The sequence below is a fragment of the Scaptodrosophila lebanonensis genome, unplaced genomic scaffold (assembly GCF_003285725.1).
Source record: "Scaptodrosophila lebanonensis strain 11010-0011.00,11010-0021.00 unplaced genomic scaffold, SlebRS2 tig00000101-arrow-pilon, whole genome shotgun sequence".
NCBI lineage: Eukaryota > Metazoa > Arthropoda > Insecta > Diptera > Drosophilidae > Scaptodrosophila > Scaptodrosophila lebanonensis.
The window spans coordinates 2,696,592-2,722,360 of NW_022060569.1; the positions used below are offsets into that span (position 1 = coordinate 2,696,592).

Sequence of the window (25,769 nt, forward strand, 5' to 3'; positions counted from 1 at the left end):
CGAACAAAGCCCGACAGTAAAATGTTCGTATGTCGATTTCACATCGCATAGGAACATTTAATAAATAAATAAATAAATAAAATACCCTGTACCCTCCACAAAAAAGGAAATATTAAAAAAAAATTAATTAAATTTAAAAAAAACCTTCAATGCATACATACATACAGAAGTGAAGACATGTTTATATACAATTTCAACAGCATGCATTTACATCATCGTGTCTATGCGTATATGTATGCGTACTGGAATAAGTCACAGCAGCAACAACAACAACAGCTGCGGGCAGAGCTTCGGCAGAGAGTATATTTATGGCTATAACTTTCTTCGTTAATTATCGTAATGTAACTTGGTATACGGACTCATAATCATTAAGTGGAGGTATTTGCCAAATCTGACAAAATTCCAAAATTACAGGAGTTATGGAAAAAACACGAATTGCGGGGGAGTGGGGGGCGTGTATCAGAAAAAATAAACAAATTTGATCTGCTTAGGGCTCAGGAGAACCTGAATACCAAGTTTGGTTAATCTAACTCCATGTACTTGCTGAGATCCGTGCGTTCATATAGACGGACATGACTATATCTACTCGTCTTATTATCCTGAAATTATATACATCCTGAAAATATATATACTTTGTGGGGTCTGCCACGACTCCTTCTGTGTGTTACACACATTCTCATAGAAGTATACACTTTCACCCTTTGGGTACAGGGTATAAAGATCGTTTTCAAAATGTCGTCAAAACGTAGCAAGCAAATGCATAGCACATCGGAGGAATTTGATTCCAGCAAATCCGATGCATTATTGCAAGCACGCACAAATGTGCCATTTTTTCATTTTCGTTCATCAGCTGTGCTTGCATACGGACGTGTTTTTCAATCGCTGCGCCAAAAATTGTTTAAGTTGTGTACGTACACAGTGCAAATAATTGCGAGAAGTAAAATAACGTTCTTCATAGAAAATTCTGGTGTTCAAATAAATTAAAGGAATCTTTAATAAAATCACAAATTAAATAAAAGTACATTCAAGCGCGAAAAACCAATCTATACAAACACATAGATCGACACCAACACCGAGACACTGAGCTATAACCTTAATTGTATTAACGCTCAATAATCACTAAAAAAAAATCTCTCATCTGTGCTCAACAAACCACTCAATAAAACACAAACGAAAACTTACACTGAACAACATGGCACCTCAGCCCAACAAACGCGCACGAGAAAACACCGTCACTGACCTTAAGGAGGGCCGCCAGTCAGAGGGAATCTCGGCAAAGATAATGGCTACAATAAACCTGCGTTTTGAGGAGCAGGCCAGCCTCATCACTGCCAATATGGGAGATGCTGAGCAGCGCATCCTAAACGTGCTGCTGGAGCGTTTCGACCGCATGGCAGAAGAGATGAAGCAGCTACATGTCAGGGTGGATCAGCTTCATGTGCGGGTGGATAATATGGAGCGCGAGGTCGGAGTGTTGTCCACGCTGAGGGAGCGGGTTGGAGTGCTGAAGGCGAAGCTCGCTGCGCAGCTCAATGCCAATGCTGCCTGCGACTTGCGCATACACGGCGTCCCTCACATGGAGGGGGAAAATGTGCGTACTTTGTACAACACGCTGTGCTTCGCCATCGACACTACACCACCGCCTAGGATACGGGAAATTTTTCGTGTTCGAAATAAGCAGGTAGCAAATGTTGATCCCGATATCATTATAAAATTTGAAAATTTTAATGAAAAAGCCACGTTGCTGAAGGCAAAGCAAGAAAGCACTAAGCTTAGAAATGCTGGGCTTTGACTCTCCAGCCCCCATTTACATTAATGAGCAGCTGACTAGAGACAACTACATAATCTTCAAAGAGGCGATAAAGCTTAAAAAACAGAAACGTCTTGTGGCTGTGTTCTCACGTAGAGGCATAGTGCACGTGACGCTTAGGGAGAACGAGAGTGCGCAGCCCATACAAAGCAGGGACGAGCTTTTACAGCTGTCTCACCATAATGAGAGTGGATTTCGCTCTCCCACTGCCTTTAACTCTGCGGTGTAAACATATGTTAGCTTTTAATATTAATATAAGTTTTAGGTTTAGTTTTTGGATAAATTGTTTTTGTAATATTTGTTTTCTTGTAAATGTTAATGTATTAATAGTGTGCAGATCATCTGTTAGTGCTCTTGATCGCTGTATAATGCGTGAGCGTATGATTGTTTTATGGACTCAATGCAAGATAACTTAAGATGTGCTTCCACAGCGAACAGTAATTCTATTATTCGGGTTCTATGTAAACAAAAGAATGGTTTACACATATGCCACCTTAACGCGCAGAGCTTAGTCAAAAAAATGGATGAGTTTAGGTATTTGTTTGTTAATTCTAATGTAGACGTAGTTTGTGTATCTGAAACTTGGTTTGTGTCTTGTCTTAATGATAATAATATATGTTGTGATGGGTTTAGAGTTTACCGTTCAGACCGTGTGGGGCATGCGGGGGGTGTAGCTATATATGTTAAAAATAATATCAAAGCTAAAGTGATTTGCAAACAGCCAGTAGACAGCAATATTGAGTACTTGTTTTTGCAATTATCAAACAGTAGAACTATGGAAAGCATATTAGTCGGATGTGTGTATAGACCAAACAGAAACACTGACTACACTGATTTCTTGAGCATTCTCTCCTCTGTATCCCTGAAGCATAACAATATTGTCCTGGCTGGAGATTTCAATAGCAATATGCTTCTTGAACGACATTTAAAGGACGATATGGTGTCTCTTGGCATGAAGCTAGTAAACTCTACAGTACCTACACATTTCTCTAACACCTCTGATACCCTTCTTGACTTATTTTTTGTAAATGACACTGAAAAAATTCTCCTATTTGACCAGTTGTCCGTACCAGCTTTTTCTAAACATGACTTGATTTTCATAACTTACGATATTTTCCTTGACCACACTGACCACTCATTTAGTTATAGGGACTTTAGGAACATTGACCATAGACTACTGTTTGACTTTTGTGATAACTTGAATTTTGATGACATTTACCTAAAACCCACCGTAGACGAGCAGCTCCAACTGTTTAATGACAATGTTGAGCTACTGTTCAATACCTTTGTGCCGCTGCGGAACAAAGTAATCAGGCCTGTAAAACATGAATGGTTTAATAGGGATATCGAATGTGCAATAAAATGCAGGGACGACGCATATAAAAAGTGGAAAAGGTACAAGACAACGGCTCACTTATCGCAATATAAGAAACTGAGACGTAGAGTTGGGCTGAAAATTATGAATGCGAAGCGTGCTCACTTCTCGAAATTTTCATCGGTCACCTCGTTCAGACAAGTTTGGGCCGAAGTTAATAAGTTAGGGATCGGAAAAAGTAGACATTCTTTATGTATTGATGTCGACGTAAATGAACTAAACAACAAATTTGTACAACTAGCAGTACCTGAAGTCCATGAAAATACGTACCTGAATTCTACCTCGTTATTAAACTGTGATACTTCTTTTAGTTTTATGTGTGTACGTCAATGTGATGTCTTAGATGCAGTTCTTAAAGTGAAGTCCAACGCCATTGGCCTAGATGAGTTACACCCCAAATTTTTAAAATTATTGCTTCCGAAAGTCTTAAATTATATAACGCACATATTTAACTCAGTGCTTACGACATCGTGCTTTCCGTACAAGTGGAAATCAGGAAAAATTATTCCTATCCCGAAAGGAAGCAATGACTTCAGGCCAATCACAATTCTACCATTTCTATCAAAAGCACTTGAACACTTGATGACCAAACAAATTAGCAATTACATGGTAGAAAACTCACTCTTGAGTGATAAACAATCGGGCTTCAGAAGTAATAGAAGTTGTATTACATCATTAATTAAAATTACAGACGATATTAGGAAAGAAATGGACGACAGTAAGGTAACTTTCCTAACCCTACTAGACTACTCAAAAGCTTTTGACTCTGTTAATCATAACATACTGTGTACGAAATTAAAAAGACTTTATAATTTCTCTGACTCAGCTACTAATCTTGTCCAGTCATATTTGTCCTGTCGTCACCAAGCAGTAGTTACTTCGCATAATTTTTCGTCTTTTTTTATTCATAAAGCGTGGAGTCCCTCAGGGGTCTGTCTTAGGGCCACTATTGTTCTCAATTTATGTCAATGATCTTCCATGTTGTGTGTCTAATTCCGAGTTACACATGTATGCTGATGATGTCCAGATGTATGTTAGTCGTCCGTTATGTAGAATAGATGAATGTATACGTGTCTGCAATGATGATCTCTTCAAAATCAGCAAATGGGCAAATATTAACGGATTGGAGGTCAACCCTAAAAAGTCAAAATGCTTAGTAATATATAAAAAAAAAAATCAACACACTCAATCTAGAGCAAGTGCGCCTCAACAATGAGCCCATTGCGTATGTAGAGCAGGCAATAAACCTGGGAATAAATATAAACCAAACATTAACTTGGTGTGACCATGTCAATAAGGCAGTAGATAGACTATATAACGCACTAAGGCGCCTGTCTTTGACGCAGAATTTTCTTCCTGTAAAACTAAAGCTCCTTATTGCCAAAACATGCCTGACACCCTTGCTATTTTATGGGATTGAACTTTTTGGATACTGCGATGCAGTAAGTCAAAACAAATTAAAAGTAGCCTTTAATAGCATAGCACGGTACATTTTCAACATTCAAAGAAGACATTCAATAACGACATACACCAATAAAATATTCAATCTGACCCTTGACTCCTGGATTAAGCTTAGAATCCTAATCTTCTTGCACAAAATTATTGCACGTAAGGAACCAAATTATCTGCACAACAAAATTGCTTTCACGATCACGAAATTTAAATTAGCAATCTCGGAAAAACATTTCTTTATTTCTTTAAAAACAATTAGCAGCGAGACGCACTTTAGAGTTAAGATTCTAGTACACTTACAAAACATTAACTAAATTAACGTTACCAAAAATTATAATATTAACGACACACTTAGTTTAGTAGGCAATTTAGATTAAGTATAAACTATCCATTAAACTATCCAATTAAAAATATATAATTATAAAAATAATGAAAATGTTTAATGTGAAAACTAAAACTATGATTAAATTGTAATGACTAGCGTAATAATTTAAAAGTAACCGATACTTGTAACGCTAGGATAAGGTTAATAAATAAATAAAAAAAAAAATAATGCGTGCAAACTGGCCCTAACCCCATGGAGTCTGAGTAGTCTGGCCCCTTAATATATGGTCTCCCCCAATTCAATAAATGGTCTCTACATGGTGGCCATCATTGAACAAAGTTCATCTCTTCTGGACAAAATTTAACGGCAGGCTGAACTCATATCGAATGCACTATGCACCACCAAATGTATTTGTGTTGTCGAACAAGTTCAGGCAACATGCTCGCGTGTGGAAGGCTTGCTTAATACATAAAAAAGAATATACAACAAAAACAATGCAATTGATAAGCAATGGCCCTATTGACGGACCATACATAATAAAAAGAACAATGTTCGAACAATGTTTAATAGTTTGGCATACATACACATAAAATATACTATAATAAGGCATGATCAACACAGCACAATTATACTGACATCAGCATTTATCTATCATACGATCATTGAATTTATATGGATCAAAATTATGTGTCAGCCCGATTGAGCTGACACCAGCATGTGTAAGCATACGATCGATGCTTTCACATGCAGTAATAATAGTTTGGCAATCTAGAAAGCCTACTTTCTGGATCTTCCGGTAATTTGGATGTAGTACTCCAATACACTCCAAATTTCGGCGTACATCAAATGTTGCAGGAAGTGGCTCCAATCAAACAGCCACCAGGTGTGTAGCAAATACATGGAACGTTTCGTATTATGAAGGACATGGGGGAAGAAGTTTGGATAAAAACCAACGAAACGGTATCTGGCGTGAGCCCCTTCGCGCGAAGGTCTCTGGTGACCAGATCCCCACCAAAGTCTGCTTCACCTTCAGCACCCTTTCAGAGCTTTCCGCTTCTGTGTTCACCTGCTGCATCTCTTAGTTCATTTCATTTGAGCCAATTCATTTGAGCCAACGAATACCCCATTTTCAACACTCTTGGCAATGCCTTTGCCGATAACTATTGTCCAGGCAGAGATGCAGTCGGTGCTCCGGATTTTCGAATTTCAATATAAGCACTACATCAACCAATAGAACAAGGAGAATTTTTCTGAGATGTGGTGCACATTTCGATATGCAACAAGAGTGGACATGCATTGGAGAGAAGCCACCATGAAATGGGCTTTCAAACTGCAGAGCCCTGGTTAAAGCGTCGAGCCACCCCCAAATAGGCACCCCTAAAAGACACCCACAAAGCGCGTGACGTAGCCACAGGACTTTGCGTAGGCAGTGAAGGGAAATGGGAACCCTCCTGCCACTATTCCCGTTTCCAAGGCCGATACATGGACGAAGGACCAGCCCGACACGACCGAAACCCTGCAGACCATATGCCATCATAGTCAAATATGTTGTAAAAGCTCAGTATGCTGATATTTTAAAGGCAGTCAAAACGGCACCCGATTTTTATACCCTGTGCCCAAAGGGTACAAGGGTATATTAGTTTTGTGCGAGTGCACATGGAACACACAGAAGGAGGCTTGGTAGACCCCACAAAGTATATATATTCTTGATCAGCATGACAAGCCGAGTCGATATAGCCATGTCCGTCTGTCCGTCTGTCTGTCCGTCTGTCTGTCCGTCTGTCTGTCCGTCTGTCTGTCTGTATGAACGCAAGGATCTCCGAAAGTATAAGAGCTAGCATAACCAAACTTGGTATACAGATTCTCCTGAGACCGAGAAAGGACGAGTTTGTTCATTTTTTCTGATCCAACCCCCCACTCCCCCCCTATTCAAGATTTTCTATAACTCCCGTTATTCTTGGAATTTTAAACTAAAATTTGGTAGACACATCCAGTTAGTAATTATATATCCGTATACCAAGTTGCATTATGATAGGTTGATCAGAAAGAAAGTTATAGCCATATAACCATGCCCAATGCACACATACATACATATGTACAAGTACACAAACACGCATAGACACGATTCTGATGTAAATGTAAATGTATGTATGCATGCATGGAATATTTTATTTTTAATCTAGTTAATTGATTAAATTAATTTAGTTAATTAATTAAATTAAATTGATTAATTAATTTAATTACTTTTTTGTGGGGTGGTACAGGGTATTTAAGAGTTGAGCCTGCTCGACTTTAGCATTCCTTTCTTGTTAATCTTTAAAAGTTTTGAGCCAAAATTAATTTTCGTTCCCACACATCGTTAATCTTCTTTTTATTTAAAGTTATTGCTGAGCTCAACAGCCATTGAACCACCCTACTAGGATCAAAACCTTAGTAGCCTTTCAGCACGCTGCCTCGACACCCCTACTGTGGAACAAAGTAGTATATATCAAGGGCTTCATCACGTTACAACCAGGTGACAATAATACATACAGCTCATTGAACAGCCCACACGAAGATTCATAGTCATCTTCAGAACTACATTTACCCAAAGCCCCCAAAGGATCTAAGTGGGCGAATATACACCAATTCTCCATCAGGCAGCTATTATCCATGTAAATAAAAAACAATATCCCACTAATTATTTAGGAAAGTAATTTACAGAATCACCTCAATTGAATCTTAAAAAAAATTCGTATTATTTGCTCAATATGTTTTGGATTAGTACGTCAAAAGTAAGACTAAACAAGTAGAGAAGCTAAGGTCGGGTATCCCGACATTGATATACTCTGTACATATGTGTAGAATAATTATGCGTGTATGTGTGTGTTTGTGTGTGTCTGTGTGTGTCTGTGTATGTATCGTGTGCAGTACCAACCAATTCTCCTCTACAGAGTCTCTATATGTTTTCCCACACTCAGCAAAAATAGATCCCTTCAAAGGCAAAATAGAGTCCAACGACATGCTGAATTCACCATTCTGGGAGCTCTAAGCACCACCCCAAATGATGTTCTAGATGTCTTTCTACGAATACTCCCTATACAGCTCATGGGCATGACGTACGCTACTCTGGCATTTCTGTGCATGAGAGAAACTAAACAGTGATCAGATGAAGGCTCTGACCACTTCTGTAGGAAAATGATCTCATCCCTTCATTCACTGACTACAGCACTCCCAAGGAATATCTCCATCCTCCTTTTCAGATCATCATACCTTCTAAGAAAGAATGGACATTTGGCCCACCGTCCCCAAGAAATGTTCACTAATTGTTCCAAGCTTGACAGCAGCATCGGCGGCGGCGTCTACTGCGAAGAACTCAGCATAAAAATATCATTCAGACTTCCAGACCATTGTAAACTGGTCGGAATTGCAAAAATTTTAGCATTAAAAAAATTCAATTTGTTTTTTAATTTTTGAAAAAGTTTGAATAGCACAATAAAGAATAAAATAAGGTATCCAAGTCGTATATTGAATAATTTTTCCCATAGCCCTGGAAGTTTGTAATAGCCCTCAAAGTTAGCTGTTTTTAAATCAAAGCATTCCTGTTTTGTTGTCGTCGTACTAATATAAAAAAATTAAATAAACTCGTATAGACTGGGGACTTCATACCGAATTTAGTGAAAGTCGGCCTTAACGGTTATATGACAACTACAAGTATATGAATTATTGGCCCAAACTGAACCGAGCTTGGTATGTTGTACTTGCCTACAAACTAAATTTGAGATAAATATCTTCATTTCGAGCTTATGCCAAAGTTTGAGCAATTCCTCCCAGTGTGCATTGTAGCGTATTTCAGGCAGTAATTCTCACTATTCAGGAGGCTCTCACTACTATGCCAAGCATGGGCTCAGGCATTAAATACATCTATTCGGATAGCCAAGCAGCTATAAAATCCTTTAGTATAGTACCATCAAGTTCGAAAATAGTCGCAGATCTCTTACCGAGATGACAGCATAGTTCTCAGTCTGCAAAGCTGACGAGCTGGCAAGACAAAGTACTACTGTCCCTATCCTTCTAATATCGGTATACCGATGGCCAAAGTTTTTGCCATAAATTCGAAATATTAAGATATTTACCAAATTTAATTTGTACGTTATAGCCATATAACCATGCCCAATGCACACATACATACATATGTACAAGTACACAAACACGCATAGACACGATTCTGATGTAAATGTAAATGTATGTATGCATGCATGGAATATTTTATATTTAATCTATTTAATTGATTAAATTAATTTAGTTAATTAATTAAATTAAATTGATTAATTAATTAAATTACTTTTTTGTGGGGTGGTACAGGGTATTTAAGAGTTGAGCCTGCTCGACTTTAGCATTCCTTTCTTGTTAATCTTTAAAAGTTTTGAGCCAAAATTAATTTTCGTTCCCACACATCGTTAATCTTCTTTTTATTTAAAGTTATTGCTGAGCTCAACAGCCATTGAACCACCCTACTAGGATCAAAACCTTAGTAGCCTTTCAGCACGCTGCCTCGACACCCCTACTGTGGAACAAAGTAGTATATATCAAGGGCTTCATCACGTTACAACCAGGTGACAATAATACATACAGCTCATTGAACAGCCCACACGAAGATTCATAGTCATCTTCAGAACTACATTTACCCAAAGCCCCCAAAGGATCTAAGTGGGCGAATATACACCAATTCTCCATCAGGCAGCTATTATCCATGTAAATAAAAAACAATATCCCACTAATTTTTTAGGAAAGTAATTTACAGAATCACCTCAATTGAATCTTAAAAAAAATTCGTATTATTTCCTCAATATGTTTTGGATTAGTACGTCAAAAGTAAGACTAAACAAGTAGAGAAGCTAAGGTCGGGTATCCCGACATTGATATACTCTGTACATATGTGTAGAATAATTATGCGTGTATGTGTGTGTTTGTGTGTGTCTGTGTGTGTCTGTGTATGTATCGTGTGCAGTACCAACCAATTCTCCTCTACAGAGTCTCTATATGTTTTCCCACACTCAGCAAAAATAGATCCCTTCAAAGGCAAAATAGGGTCCAACGACATGCTGAATTCACCATTCTGGGAGCTCTAAGCACCACCCCAAATGATGTTCTAGATGTCTTTCTACGAATACTCCCTATACAGCTCATGGGCATGACGTACGCTACTCTGGCATTTCTGTGCATGAGAGAAACTAAACAGTGATCAGATGAAGGCTCTGACCACTTCTGTAGGAAAATGATCTCATCCCTTCATTCACTGACTACAGCACTCCCAAGGAATATCTCCATCCTCCTTTTCAGATCATCATACCTTCTAAGAAAGAATGGACATTTGGCCCACCGTCCCCAAGAAATGTTCACTAATTGTTCCAAGCTTGACAGCAGCATCGGCGGCGGCGTCTACTGCGAAGAACTCAGCATAAAAATATCATTCAGACTTCCAGACCATTGTAAACTGGTCGGAATTGCAAAAATTTTAGCATTAAAAAAATTCAATTTGTTTTTTAATTTTTGAAAAAGTTTGAATAGCACAATAAAGAATAAAATAAGGTATCCAAGTCGTATATTGAATAATTTTTCCCATAGCCCTGGAAGTTTGTAATAGCCCTCAAAGTTAGCTGTTTTTAAATCAAAGCATTCCTGTTTTGTTGTCGTCGTACTAATATAAAAAAATTAAATAAACTCGTATAGACTGGGGACTTCATACCGAATTTAGTGAAAGTCGGCCTTAACGGTTATATGACAACTACAAGTATATGAATTATTGGCCCAAACTGAACCGAGCTTGGTATGTTGTACTTGCCTACAAACTAAATTTGAGATAAATATCTTCATTTCGAGCTTATGCCAAAGTTTGAGCAATTCCTCCCAGTGTGCATTGTAGCGTATTTCAGGCAGTAATTCTCACTATTCAGGAGGCTCTCACTACTATGCCAAGCATGGGCTCAGGCATTAAATACATCTATTCGGATAGCCAAGCAGCTATAAAATCCTTTAGTATAGTACCATCAAGTTCGAAAATAGTCGCAGATCTCTTACCGAGATGACAGCATAGTTCTCAGTCTGCAAAGCTGACGAGCTGGCTAGACAAAGTACTACTGTCCCTATCCTTCTAATATCGGTATACCGATGGCCAAAGTTTTTGCCATAAATTCGAAATATTAAGATATTTACCAAATTTAATTTGTACGCATGTTTTTGCCCCCTTAGACGACATACCAAGTTTGGTTCAATTTGGCCCACTAATTCATATAGCTGCCAGTACCAATAAGACATATTAACCAAACTTGGTAAGTAGACGCTCCTAGTCCCTAGTATGTATGAGCTTATTTAATTTTTGAAATTCTCCCCTTTCTCGCCGCTACAGAATTTCGTCAATACTGTCCACATTTCAAAAGCTACATAAACCAAACTTTTCACACGTAACTATAAATTATTTAATTTTGTTTCAAATTTCATCCAAATTGGTATATTTTTAGAAAAGTTATAAGCGAAACAATTTCACTGTCGGGCTTGCTCGACTGTAGCGTTCTCTCTTGTTTTTGTCTTTGGAAACAGACTTATGAGCTGTTAAATCGGACCTTTTATGTCCACGATTGCAAGCTGAGAAAACTCCACTGCGAGCTGAGAAAATTTGTCCATTTGTCTGTGGAATAAACATCAACATGTAATATTTCTTCTGCGCATGGTCGGATAACGACTATATTTTCCCATAGCGCAATTGCGGCTATTTCCGGACAGACAAACGGGACTAGATCGACTCATTTTGTCATGCTGATCAAACCATCATATACTTGTACTATGGTCGTGAGCTTAACATGGCAGAATTGGAAAACGAGAGTTCGAAGCTCATGAAACGTTAGAACAGATTACCAACGACGCGATAAAAATGATATTTCGCAGCATTTACGACGGCTTCCGACAAGCCACCAAAGTGTGCAGAACGTGGTGGGATAAAGTGCCAATTAATTCCAACTGATGTAAGGGCGTTATTTAATTCGTTATTTCGGGGATCGCTAAAGAATAGCGCCCGTAGCTCATTTAGCTCATTTTTCCCCCAACATTTGCCTCTAATGCTTTTGAAACGTTTGAGAGCATCAATATACGATGGGTTCGAAAGGTCTGCCTTTGTGGTGAAGCAGATGAAAACCGAAATGTAGCATTTTCTAGGTGGCCTATTTCTGGTTTCCGCTTTGTAGTAGAAATGTCCACAGAAGTCGATCCCGTCACATCGAAAGGTCGAGTAAGCTGCATATGATCTGCAGGCGGTTGACTCATGATGTGCTCGAGCAATTTGGGCTTTAGACAAAAACATCGCACGCACTTATTGAGAATAGCAGCGACAGTTTCGCATGCTCCAATTGGCCAAAATCTCAGCCGAAGGGTATCAAGCAGGTTTTGTGGACCAGCATATAGAGACTTGTGGTGGAAGAACATGACGATTGCATCATAATCCAAGTCAGCGTTGTTATTGCGCCCACCAACACGCATAAGTCCAGAGTTATCAATACTTGGGTGGAGCGACAGCAATCTGCTTTTCGATGCGAGGCAATCCTTGATTGTGGGCGATATAAAGCGATGTACATAGCCAAAGGTGTACATTGCCAAAGGAATTTTGGTATTTGCAGCCAAAATAAATATCCAGTTGCTAGGATGCGATCAAGACCTTGCGATGGCGTTCCGGTAAATCCAATATAGGTGGCGCGCATGTTGGCCAGTCAGAAGTATGAGAACGCAGAAAAGCTGGTCCGTTATCCAAAGACTTGATCCTGCTTCCTCATGAGGTGTGCATCCGCAAGATAGGATAATAGGTGGGTTCATCTCTGATGGCACGTGATGACAAATCATTCTTTTGTCAGCTCCTGGATTTGTGCAACTCTGTTGGAGATAAAAACATGAAAATTTGAAGGTGATTCTCGTATCCAGGAGAATGAAATAGTTGAGCCAGACCAACAGTGCACTTTATGTTCAAATGCAATGGATTGAGTAATGCTAGCGAGCAACTCAGCCAATAAGTACGCTGCTGTTCACTCCAGCTTCTGTTCTGCTCCGATCGTTCGTAGATGCAGGCACCGAATGCTGATATGCTGGCGTCATAAAATCCTTGCATTTCCCACTTAGCTTTGGCCAACAACACGAAGCGGGGAAATTTGATTGACGTCACGAATGAGATTTGCGTTGTAAGCTCCAACGATATGGAGCGCAGGGATTGCGGCAAACTCTCGTCCCAGGCGAGCTTTTCCTTCCACAAGGAGGAATATCTTCAGCCGGTTGATTATTGACGATATTAAACCAAGTGGGTCGTAGATTCTGGCCATAACGGTAGTGTTGGTGAATTTGGGATACGTCCTCTATGGTGTCGCCTCCAAAAATCAAGTCGTCGACGTAGAAATTTCTGCAAACAATTTTGGCCTCCATTGGAAATTTGGGCTAAAAATGCTGCTGGCTTTGTGCCGTAGGTTACGGTGTTAACGTATAAGCCTTAATTTCTTCAGATGGACTGTGCCGCCATAAGATGCATTGTAGATACTGATTTTTTTTTTCTTTTAAGTATACATTTAAATCTTTAATTACAATATGCTTGCTTGTTTGGTGTTGTGTTTCTGTTTTGGGTTCTATGCTATGTGGTTATTGTTTGGGCTATGTGTGTAACAGAAAATTGTTGTTTAGTGTGTTGTATTGTATTGTTATGCGACCTGTACATGAAGGGTGTGTAATATAAAATACAAAAATTTCCTTCTGTGTGGTATATTTGAGTTTGGTGTATATGAATGGACTAGCATGTATTGCCCGTCTTAACCCGGCTCAATATAATATTTCCAATTGTATTTATTTTGTGTGTGCATAACCTACCCATATGTTTTCACCTTATAAGTTACCAGTAGGAAGGCATTTAAGGTATTTAAATGAACATTTTCTGTCCTTCACAAAAAATTGTTCAGTAGTCCGTTACATTTTTGTTTTTGCCAAACTATTTCGTTACACGAACATGACCACTGTAACTTATATTTTTTAAAGCTCGTTTTCCCCCCTTTAGGGCTAGAATTTTCCAAAAGCCTTTCTTAGTGTGCTCCTACACTATGATGGATACTATGAAAGGATACTTGAGTCTAAATTTCATCTTTTACCGTTGGGCTGTGCGTTGATCACCAATTAGTCAGGACAAACTGTTTTATATATAGAGATTACGCAACGTTTTAAGATAGACTATGTGCAAAAAAGGGGAATAATTATAAGGGTATATCCTAATTTTAAATTCACATTTGAGTCTTTTTTGGTGCCATATTGAGTCAATACGGTCACGCACAAACTCGGAACAATTCTGACAATTCTCATCTCAATTTGCTAGAGTAAAACTTTCGATAGTTGAAGCCACCGATACCATCAAAATATCGAAGTTTGAATCCAATAAGCAGAATATTTAAATAATAAAATCTAATTATTTATTGAGATCAATAAGAACAAATCATATACATACATACATCTGCCCGCAATGCGAAGCAGAATATGCGTAGCTCCGTTATTCGGTTTCTGCTTTACTATCGCTTCTTAGTGCTCACCTACACCACTGAAGACAACATGTGTCCAATTTTCAGCCTCCTAGCTCTTACCGTTTGGGCTGTGCGTTGATTGCAAATAGGTTTTCGTTTACCGAATTTTCCACCGCAAAATCATTATTATTCAGGCCACAGGAAAATTATTGAAAATTATATTGAAAGTATACAGTTTTTTTTGTATTCTTTGTGAGAGTATACAAACTAGTTTTGAAGTTAATTGGATAAAAATTGTAGATTTTTCATACAAACGTTGGAGCTTGTTTTCCCCCCTTTGGAGCTCGAATTTTCCGAAACCCCTTCTTAGTGCTCACTTTCACTATATGAGGGATCTTGTGTCCAAATTTCAGCTTCCTAGCTCTTACCGTTTGGGCTGTGCGTTGATTGCCAATCAGTCAGTCAGTCAGGACAAACTGTTTTATACTATATAAATAGAGATTATGTATGTGTAGGCTGTATATAATTTTGGTGTTTGTTTGAATTGTATATATGTGTGGGCTTATGGAGTGGATATATATGAGTGTGTGATGTATATAACTTCTGTGGTGTGTGTTTAAATGGATTATGTGCGTGTGGGCTGTATATAAATTTTGTGTATGTGTTTAAATTGGGCTATGAAAATGACGGATATATGTGTGTGGGCTGTATATAAATGTTGGTGTTTTGTTTGAAAAGAATATGTATATGTGTATAGATGTATGCAAGCTGGTAGTCGTAGGGGTACTTAGCCCGAGTCCAAAAGAGCACCGCTGGCTGGAATCAAATTAAAGCTGAGGCCCCGTGCAGAATGATGCGTCGCCGGCCGGTGTTGGCGCTGTCGTCTGCCGTGGCTACAATGAAGCCCACCTGCATCCAGGCTACGCTCGTTGCCCACGCCGCCCACAGCCCAATCTTCAGGCCCGCCCGTCGCTACGGTTGCCGATCGCCTACCATGCGTAACAATACGTTATTTTCTGGCATAGCTCTTTTCCGACTGACTTACCTCAGCCTAGATCTTCCCAAAGATATACTTCCTCGTCCTCTCCTTGTCCACCAGCTATTCCCCCGTTCTAAATCTTCCACTTTGCTTCCTTTTCTTCTTTATTTTCCTGTGTACGTTCCAACTACCACGTGTACGTCCCTTTGTCACTTTCCAAACTGTGCCTTTGCCCTTGCCGGAAGCTACTACTTGTCATTCTCAAGGAACCGATAACCTCTGTTATCCCGATTCCCGATGCTACCTCACACTTTCTAACCCTGCTAAATGGTAGCACTTGTCCTCGCACCTCACGCACGATTACTCGGTGTTGGTATCGGCGCGCGCCAGCTGTTAATTGCGCGAGTTGCCATCCCATTCGTCTGACACCATTTGAGGTTTCCCAATACTGACGCGTCGCACATAACAGCACACTCCGGTTTATTTTTGAGCCAACCGAAAAAACGGGAGTGGAAAACGACGCGGTTCCTTTTCTGCCCAACGTAGGACAACGCCCACACCCTGAGATGGGTCTCTCAGTCTGCCGACGAACAAAGCCGGGCCTTCACTACTGCTTCAAATCCTTGGCGTGGAAGACTCCCAGCCGACGCCCGTGCATGTCTTCCAATTCGTATATGCTGTTGCCCACGCTGCTCCTGATATGGCATTTTATATATTTATGGCATAACTTCGCATTCACGCTGTCCTTAAATCGGCTGATGACAAAGTTTCGCCGGTAAACCTCCTGGCCAGGTACGTACGTCACATTCCTTGCCCGTCTATCGTACTGCCGTTTTGCCTTCTCGTACGTTAGGTGGGCACTCTGCTGTACTTCATCCCGCACCGCCTGTTGCCGATCAGGTCTGGGCAACATGCGCAATTCTGCATCCTCCAGGGCTTGCGTGCCAGTTTGTAATCCCTGCCGCTTGTAAACATGTGTTGTCCAAACAAAACAAAATACGGAGACGTGCCAATGCTGTTATGGACGGCACTACGTGCTGCACACTGAACATCCCAGAGCTTCTCGTCCCACTTCGTGTGGTCGTCTTGCACATAAGTCCTGATGGCCGCTAACACCGGCTGGTTCACGCGCTCCGCCGCATTCTTTTGTGGGGAATAGTTCGCCGTGCGTACGTGGGTACTGCTCAGCCTCTGCAGGAACCCCTTAAACTGGCTGGACACAAACTGCTTCCCATTGTCGGTATGAATGGTTTCAGGGACTCCGAATGCTGAAAACACCTCCTCTTGCAGAAACTGGACCACCGCCGCCGCCGTTGCTTTTGGCATTGCTCGTAACCAAACGAATTTGGACATATGGTCCAGAACTACTAGAATGGTGGTATTCCCTCTCCTGGACCTCGGATACGGCCCCAGAAAGTCCAGATACAGCCTCTGCATTGGTCGGAGCGATATGGTTTCGGCGCCCATTACCGGCCTCGCTAATTGCGTGCTGTGTTTCGTCGCTTTGCACGTTTCGCAACCGGCCACGTACTTCTTCACCTGTGCCACCATCCCGGGCCAGAAGAAAAACTGCCTGAGCCGTTCAATGGTCCTCTTCATCCCCCCATGCATGGCCGCGTCGCTCTCGTGGGCCTGCTGTATAAGGGCTGCGGACACAGGACGCGGTACCCAGAGCTTCCAGGAAAATTCCTCTCGCTCGGGCCGCGTGAACTGCGCCCGCTTATACAGCAGCCCATCCTCCACGCGTAAATCCGGAAATAGCTCCGCGTTCTCCCGCACTTGCTTCAGCCGCTCAGTATACTCCGCACTTTCGAACTCAGTTGTCTCGAAATCAAAAAAATCTCTTCCTCCAGTTCGAAAGTCCGCGAGAGTGTATCGGCTACAATATTGTCCTTGCCTTTCCGATGCTCAATACTAAAGTCGAACCTTTGCAGGGCCAACGACCACCGCGCTAATCGGCCGCGCAACTCCTTCAACAACATCAGCCACCGCAGGCTGGCGTGATCAGTCACCACTTTAAACGGCATCAACTCCACATACGGCCGGAACATCTCGACCGCTTTCAACGCAGCCAGGCACTCCTTCTCGGTGACGCTGTAGTTCAGTTGAGCGCCCCGAATCTTCGCCGAAAAAAAGCTATTGGCCTTTCCGCACCATCTGTACCGTGCTGGAACAACACAGCTCCTACGCCCGCATGGCTCGCTTCGCACTGGATCACGAACGGCTTCCGAAAGTCTGGATGCACCAACATCGGCGCACAGATGAGTGCCCTTTTCAATTCCTGAAATGCCGCAGCCGCTTCGCCCGTAAATTGAAACTTCCCTTTTCCTTTCAGGCAGTCTGTCAACGGCGCGGAAAAATTCCGGACGAAGCGCCTATACCAGCCCGTGGTTCCCAAGAATCGACGGAGCTGCTTAGCGCCGGTCAGCAAGGAAATTCCCGAATCGCCTCGACCTTCTCTGGGTCTGTCCGCAACACACCATCGCCAACTATAAACCCCAAATACTTCAGATACCTATTATAGCAGAACTTTGATTTTTTCAAGGAGATCGTCAAGTTGGCTGCTTTCAAGGCACTCGCCACGTCCAACAGCACCCTGCAATGCTCCTCAAATGTCCCGGATATGATGAGCAGGTCGTCCAGGTAGAAGAAAACGTGGTTCCTCAAACGCTGGGGAATCACCTTATCCATCACGCGGCAAAGGCGCTGCGCCGCATTGCACAGCCCAAACGACATGGCCTTAAACTGGTACAACGGCCTTCCTGGTACGGTAAACGTGGTATACTGCCGGCTTTCCCGATCCAGTTCGATCTGCCAAAACGCATGCTTCACATCCAGGCTGCTGATGTAAACTGTGTCCTCCACTCGGCTCAAAATCGATTCAATGCTCTGGAGTGGGTAAGCATCCTTCACCGTGAGCTGATTCAGTTTTCTCGCGTCTAAACATAACCGGTTCTTTTCAGGCTTCTTTACCAAAGTCACTCAGTTGCTCCATGGACTCTCACTTGGCTCAATCACCCCTAGCCGAAGCATCTCGTCGACTTCTGCAAACAACAGCGTCTGCACTGCTGGCGACACTGGATAAAAGCGCTCTTTTACTGGCAGTGCTCCCTCTGCCAACTGAATGTGGTGCTGCTCCACGGGCGTCCTACCCAGACCATGCTCCTCGAAGGACCTGAATTGGGCCATGACTCGCTGTAGCTCCTCCTGTTGCCCCGCCTCTAACTTATGCGGCTCCGTGGGTGAGCTCTTTCCCAAATGCTCCTCATCCAACTCAGCTACGTGATGTTCTTCGTTTTCTGCCGGGATCACATCCGGAGCCAAACCGAACCTGCACCAAAAATCCACGCCTAGATAAAGTGGTTGGCATAACGATGGGCAAACGTGGAATACCATGTCCGACTCTGTTCCGCTATACTGCACGCGGGTCTTAACGCTGCCGATGATGCGATGCGGCGCGCCTTCAGCGGTTTTTACAGAGGATCTGGTTTCGTGAACTACCAGCCCTAGGTCTTGCACTGCTTCCATGGCACCAGCACCCAGCAGACTTACCGACGCCCCAGTGTCCAACAAACCAGTAAATTCCCGCCCCGCGATCACGACCACGGCGTAGGGACGACTATCCGCGCGACCCCCTGCCGTACCCGCTCATGGCTGGCCGCTGCATCTGCGCGTGACCTCTGTCTGGTATCCCCATCGGCGCGCTATGTGTCTTCTCCTGCCTCAGCGCCGCCACTGCCTCGTTGATCTCCCGCAAAAAGGACAACATACTGGCCTGCATGGTGTCTCGTATGGACTGCACCTCGGATGCCAGCGACGCGCGATATGTTTCATGCGCCTGTGCCAAAGCCACGTTGATCGCAGACCGTATTTCACTTGGCAGCGCGGACTCGGCTGTCCTTGTTCACCACTGCTGCGTTCTTGTGCGTGCGCATCGACTGCCGCCCCGGAATTGTTCGGCAACTCATCCACAAATACTCTGAACGCTGCTCCGCCTACGCTTGGCGGCGACGCGTCATCGATGAGCGCCTCGGCTGGTTTATCCACCTCACTCAATCCTGCGTAAGGAGGCGAGTCCAAGTGCACCAACTGCCTATGTCTGCTGTACTCCTGGCTACGCCTAACTTTCCGGGTTACATTCGGATCTAAATTCATCGTAAGCTACTACCCCTAAACGGGTTGCCCAAATATGCGCAGAGGTCGCACATGCCGACAGTATCCAAATATATATGTATACTCTATTATAACCAGGTAGGGCTTTATGCTAGAAATCCTTCTAAACCAAACAATACGCGAATAAATAAACCGACCTGTGTACGCGTATGTGTCTCTAAATGGGCAGCGGGGATAATATACTCCCGCCGCTATATACCCACTATATAACCGCAACACCAGCTTTCCTACATAAAATAATTAAATATACAAGTATATGCAAATACCAAAAAAGAAAACCACAAATAACAAAGAAAATGGGAATAAGTAAATACAAAAACATAAATGCACTCCACACGCAAAAACATCCAATAAATAAATAAATCGTGAATCTAATACACGCCTCCGGCAAAACCAAAAAAAAACTTAGACTAACAAAAAATAAATAAATATATAAGTGCCACACGCAAAAATATGGGGATACATAAGTAGAATAATAATAAATATACGTCACCGAGTTCAACGAATCAATAAATACATTCAATTTAACCAAGCACGTATCCTCTACCTAACAGAATACATACCTAAACCGAAATACCAAGAAAACCCTTATATAAATACAATAAACTTCAAATTCCCGCCCTACGCACAGACTCGCCAATCTGTGCCAAAATACCCTACCGATACTTATGAATATCGATGGCTCAGCCCAGGGACAGCTGTGCTAGACCGGTACCATTCGCAATGGACTTCTTGTCTATTGACACTTATTTGCTGCTACGCAAATAAATAAATAAAAGGTAATTAATACACTAACTGACTATAAGACCATTAAAAAAAAAACAGACTCTCACAATTACAGACTCAACAACCAGACATTTAAGGGTGAGATGGGGATCCTCCGTATGACGCTGCACCACGGAACGCTGTCACTGCAGAAGGTAAACAACCAAAACAAACATCTAATTATCGCACGCTTTATACCACCAAATTTCTTCCAGGCGCCTACCAAAACTCAAATCCTGCTTGGGCTATGGCGAATTCCTGCTCCCATGCTCTGCTACGTAGGGCAACGATGCTCCTTCCGCTTGAGACAGGACCTGGAACTACTACGCAGCAACACACAAGAACTCATACCAAACAAAAAAAACAAGGCAACTAATTTATTCTTTACTTAACATTAAACAGACATCCCTATCTCGATCTCTTTGGCTCTGGGACACCCTGTAGGGCACTACCGCGCTGTAAACAAAAAAACAAAAAAAGAAAAACAAGACTGGCTTTTCTCCTTCGCTTCTGACTGGGGCAACCTTTGCTAAAACGTATACCCAGGTGTATTTCGTTGGATCTTTTCGCTAGATCTTCCCAAAGATATACTTCCTCGTCCTCTCCTTGTCCACCAGCTATTCCCCCGTTCTAAATCTTCCACTTTGCTTCCTTTTCTTCTTTTTTTCCTGTGTACGTTCCAACTACCACGTGTACGTCCCTTTGTCACTTCCCAAACTGTGCCTTTGCCCTTGCCGGAAGCTACTACTTGTCATTCTCAAGGAACCGATAACCTCTGTTATCCCGATTCCCGATGCTACCTCACACTTTCTAACCCTGCTAAATGGTAGCACTTGTCCTCGCACCTCACGCACGATTACTCGGTGTTGGTATCGGCGCGCGTCAGCTGTTAATTGCGCGAGTTGCCATCCCCTTCGTCTGACGCCATTTGAGGTTTCCCAATACTGACGGGTCGCACATAACAAGTTATACAAAAAAACATAAATAGCGGGGGAGTGGGGGTGTGTTAGAATAAAAAAAACAAACCTGATCTGCCTAGGACTTGATACCAAGTTTGGTTATTCTAGCTCTTGTACTTCCTGAGATCCTTGCACTCGTCCAGACGAACGGACGGACGGACATGGCTATATCGACTTGTCTTGTCATCCTGATCAAAGATATATATACTTTGTGAGGTCTGCCACGCCACCTTCTGTGTGTTACATACATTCGCACAAAACTAGTATACCCTTTCACCCTTTGGGTACAGGGAATAAAAATCTAAAATGAAGGAGTGTGATGAGTATTTTTGGCTGTATTGAAAGGCCCGCTAATAACAAGTGGTTGAATGAAGCGCCTGATGTTGTTTTAGCAGATCTATCAAAGACAACGCGCAGTTTGTTTGATGTGCTATCCAACTTTTGGACACAGTGATGCGGTAAAAAATATTGAAGAATATTTGATTGCTTAGAAGCCAACGACATATGGGACAAGTCTATATATTCCTGCATAAATGCCGAAGATTGCGATTTTACGGATGGAATTTTATTAAGATTTGCTTCAAGTATCTGGTGCATTCCCGTATATTAATGTATGCCGATGATGTAAAGTTAATTTTTTCGTATAAAGATCCTCTTTATCACTCTTGTCTGCAGTACGGTATAAACCTTTTTCAATGGTGGTGTTTGATCAACTACCTGTTAACTGTTCTGAATGCAAGTTTATGACTTTTCACCGGACCAGACCACATATAGGTACTTATGCGATTGACAATATACCATAGCAACGTATATTTACAGTTGAAGATCTTGGAGTTATTTTTGATCCCAAATTGAATTTCAATCTTCACATATTCACTATCTAGAGAATTAAACGACCCCTGCACCACCATGGTACTTTACAGTTCTCTTGTACGGACAGAGCTAGAATACTGCTCATGTGTTTGGTGTCCTCAGTATAAATTGCATCAGGATCGCATTGATTCGGTCCAGAAACAATTTCTTCTTTTTGCTCTTCGTGTTCTAAACTGGGATCCTAATCTACGATTACCATCCTACTCCAGTAAACTTCTCCTAATTAACCTGTCTTCTTTAGCTCACGGTAGGATAGTTCTTGGTGTACTGTTCCTCCACAAATTGATTGTCGGAGATGGATAAAATTGCAATACATAATATACTTATACTAGCAGGTATTGCCCGTCTTAACATGGCTCAATATAATGTTTCCAATTGTTTTTTTTTTTGTGTGTGTGTTTTCACCTTATTATTTACCATTAGGATGGCATTTAAGGTATTTTTATGAACATTTTCTGTTCTAGACAAAAAATTGTTCAGTAGTCCGTTACATTTTTTTTCTTGCCAAAATAGTTCGTTAAACGTACACACACATGACCACTATAACTAATATTTTTTTAAGCTCGTTTCCCCCTCTTTGGAACTCGAATTTTCCAAAAGCCTTTCTTAGTGCGCACGTATACTATGATGGATACTATGAAAGGATACTTGAGCCCGAATTTCAGCTTCGTAGCTTTTACCGTTTGGGTTGTGCGTTGATCACCAATCAGTTGGGACAAACTGTTTGATATATGAAGAGCTAACGCATCGTTTTAAGATAGACTATGTACAAAAAAGGGGAATAATTATAAGAGTATATCCTAATTTTAAATTCACATTTCTGTCTTTTCGTGCCTTATTGAATCAATACGATCACGCACGAACTCGGAATATGAAACACGGCACTCGCTGGAGTGAAACTTTCGATAGTTGAATCCACCGATACTATAGATATCGATACATCTAACGTTGAATGCAATTTGCTGGAGTAAAACTTTCGATAGTATAATCACTAACCATATGTTGTATGGTTAGTGGTAGAGCTGCAAAATGAATCGATGCAGAATCGATTTAATCGATGTTTAGCATTTTTGTTAAGCATCGATTTTATTTGTTGAGAATCGATAAATCGTGTAAATTTAAATGAACGCATTTGTTTGAAGGTGACGCTGAGTGGCTAAGCGGTAAAAGTAAGTAAATTTAATAATTGCCAAATAAATCAAAACATTACATTTTCTTTTATATTTTTGATTAGATTGGTGTGTTGGTGGCTTGGTGAAGAGGACGGAAACGGATTAATGGATAAATTTTTGAAATCAGGTAAGAATTTATGCCTCATTTAGTTAAGCAGTGAGGGGCACGCCGACATGTGACATATGTATGTATTTACAAGTATATATGTACACGTATATTTTATGCGCAAAACTGCACACATTTTTGTATATACATATGTGCAACGAAATGATTGTTACGCATGATTTTTGTTTTCTGTGCACATAAACGCAGCTTTTTTGCACACATTTTTGTATATACATATGTGCAAAATAAATATGATTGTTACGCATGATTTTTGTTTTCTGTGCACATAAACGCAGCTTAGTTTTAATTAATTATTGCATTATTGTGTGTGTACTATTTACATTGATATATTTTTGTATGTAAACCCTTTAGCGGTACAACTATTTACATTTTTTATTTAATTTTTGTTTTTAGGTAATATCAAGGAAGTTGACGAGTCCGTGGAGCAAAGTGGCAAGCGTAAGGGAAGGCAAAAGTCCGACATTTGGAATATTTTTACAAGGCTGCCAGGGGGAAACTCTGCAAAATGCAAAACTTGTGGTTTGGATTATAGAACAGGTGGAAACACAACAAACTTGTTTAATCATCTATTGCGGGCTCATCCGACTTTGTCCCATGAGTCGAAGCCTGTGGCGACCATAAAAACTTTCTTCAGTTCAAACAATTATTATGAAAACAATTCCGCGCATAAAAAGGAGCTTGACAAAGCATTAACCCGCATGATTGCCATCGATATGCAACCCTTTCGCATTGTTGAAGATCGTGGATTTCGTGATTTCGTTTATTACCTTAATCCAAGGTATATATTGCCCAGTAGGACAACTTTGAGAAACGTGCATCTACAAAATATGTACAACGAAATGAAAGAAAAACTTGTTCTGATTCTCAATAACGTAGAATACTGTGCCGTGACAACAGATGGTTGGACATCGCGGGCGAATGAATTTTATGTCACAGTTACTTGCCATTTCATAGACAAGAACTTTGTATTAAGAGAAGCTGTTTTATCAACGAACAAACTTGATATTGATACCGATCAAACAAGTAATAACATAGCTGACTCTATGCGTGCAGTACTGTTGGATTGGAATATTTTACATAAAACTTCTACTATTGTTACGGACAATGCAGCAAATATGATAAAAGCTTGTGAAATTCTAAAGAAAAGGCATTTTCCATGCTTTGCACATAGCCTAAACCTTGTAATTCAGGATGTATTGGCTCGATATTTTATAACAGGCACATTATCAAGATGCAAGCGGATTGTCACCTTTTTTAAAAACAGTTCTATTGCATATGCAAAATTAAAAGCCGCTCAAAATGATGAAAACCCCCTTAGCCTAATACAGGAAGTACCCACGAGATGGAACAGCTCATTGAAGATTATGGAAAGAATTATAAAATTAAACTGTAACATTTCTTCCGTGCTTCTTAGTACTAAAAGCACCTCATCCATTGACTGTGGATGACATAAATATAATGAAGGACTTAGTTTGCTTGTTTATGCCATTTGACACTGCAACCACCCGGGTCTCTTCGAGCAGCACAGTTACAATTTCCGAAATAATTCCGACTACAGTTGATCTATACCATCGCTTACACAATGCAAAACTGGCACTTTAGACAGCGGAAGGAATAAAAACCTACAACTCTTTGATAGATGGAGTTAATCGTCGCCTTGCACCTTTTGAAAATCGAAGCGTAGCTCAACTTGCGATTTTACAACGATTTTAGACCCAAGATTTAAAAAAGAAGGGTTCGGTTGTTCTTCCACCGCCGACGTAGAAGGTTTTTTGTTGCAAAATGAAATTGCAGCTTGTAGTTCATACGGAAATCCGACTCCCGACATCGAAGAGCCACCAATACATCCTGATTATCCAAGCACTAAAACATCGCAAATTTATGCATTTGTGCAGGACAAAATAGCACAAAAACAATCAAGAACCCCGCAAGCAGATGGTATATTATTAGTGAGACAATTCTTAGGAAAACCTCACGAGTTGCAGGGCACACCACCATTGGAATACTGGAAGGTAATACTTGTGGCATCTACATAAAAACTTAACTGCTAATTATATTTTTGCAAATTTCAGACACATGTGCATGAGATGCAACACTTTCAAAATTGCATCTTTAAGTATTTGTGCATTCCAGCATGCTCCACTGCGTCTGAACGCATGTTCAGTAAGGCAGGATGCATCCTCTCTGACAGACGCGCCGCTTTAAAACCGTTTATTGTAGACCAGTTGCTGTTTACAAACAAAAAAC

The 25,769-nt window shown here is 41.1% G+C and overlaps 2 protein-coding genes and 1 long non-coding RNA gene across 3 annotated transcripts; all 3 read left to right on the plus strand.

The window, feature by feature from the left end:
• Window positions 1-7,366: 7,366 nt before the first annotated feature.
• Window positions 7,367-10,056, plus strand: LOC115628114. Its single transcript, XR_003995748.1, has 3 exons — window positions 7,367-7,616; window positions 9,424-9,696; window positions 10,003-10,056. It is a non-coding gene; the product is annotated as an uncharacterized LOC115628114 (long non-coding RNA).
• A 7,975-nt stretch (window positions 10,057-18,031) lies between these two features.
• Window positions 18,032-18,870, plus strand: LOC115628115. The gene is made up of 2 exons (XM_030524098.1): window positions 18,032-18,351; window positions 18,417-18,870. The coding sequence occupies exons 1-2, from the start codon at window positions 18,055-18,057 to the stop codon at window positions 18,630-18,632; spliced, it is 513 nt and encodes a 170-aa protein (XP_030379958.1). The 5' UTR covers window positions 18,032-18,054; the 3' UTR covers window positions 18,633-18,870.
• Window positions 18,871-23,374: 4,504 nt separating this feature from the next.
• On the plus strand, window positions 23,375-25,769 carry LOC115628092 (zinc finger BED domain-containing protein 1-like). The gene is made up of 4 exons (XM_030524069.1): window positions 23,375-23,392; window positions 23,458-23,522; window positions 23,916-25,534; window positions 25,595-25,769. Exons 2-3 carry the CDS (start codon window positions 23,501-23,503, stop codon window positions 24,968-24,970), a joined length of 1,077 nt encoding a protein of 358 aa, XP_030379929.1. The 5' UTR covers window positions 23,375-23,392; window positions 23,458-23,500; the 3' UTR covers window positions 24,971-25,534; window positions 25,595-25,769.

Coding starts and splice junctions, on each gene's coding strand:
- LOC115628115 (XM_030524098.1), top strand. CDS start 18,055: ATGCTCCTCAAATGTCCCGGATATGATGAGCAGGTCGTCCAGGTAGAA. Junction 18,352..18,416: donor GATTCAATGCTCTGGAGTGG/GTAAGCATCCTT, acceptor GGTTCTTTTCAG/GCTTCTTTACCAAAGTCACT.
- LOC115628092 (XM_030524069.1), top strand. CDS start 23,501: ATGGATAAATTTTTGAAATCAG. Junction 23,523..23,915: donor GGATAAATTTTTGAAATCAG/GTAAGAATTTAT, acceptor TTTTGTTTTTAG/GTAATATCAAGGAAGTTGAC.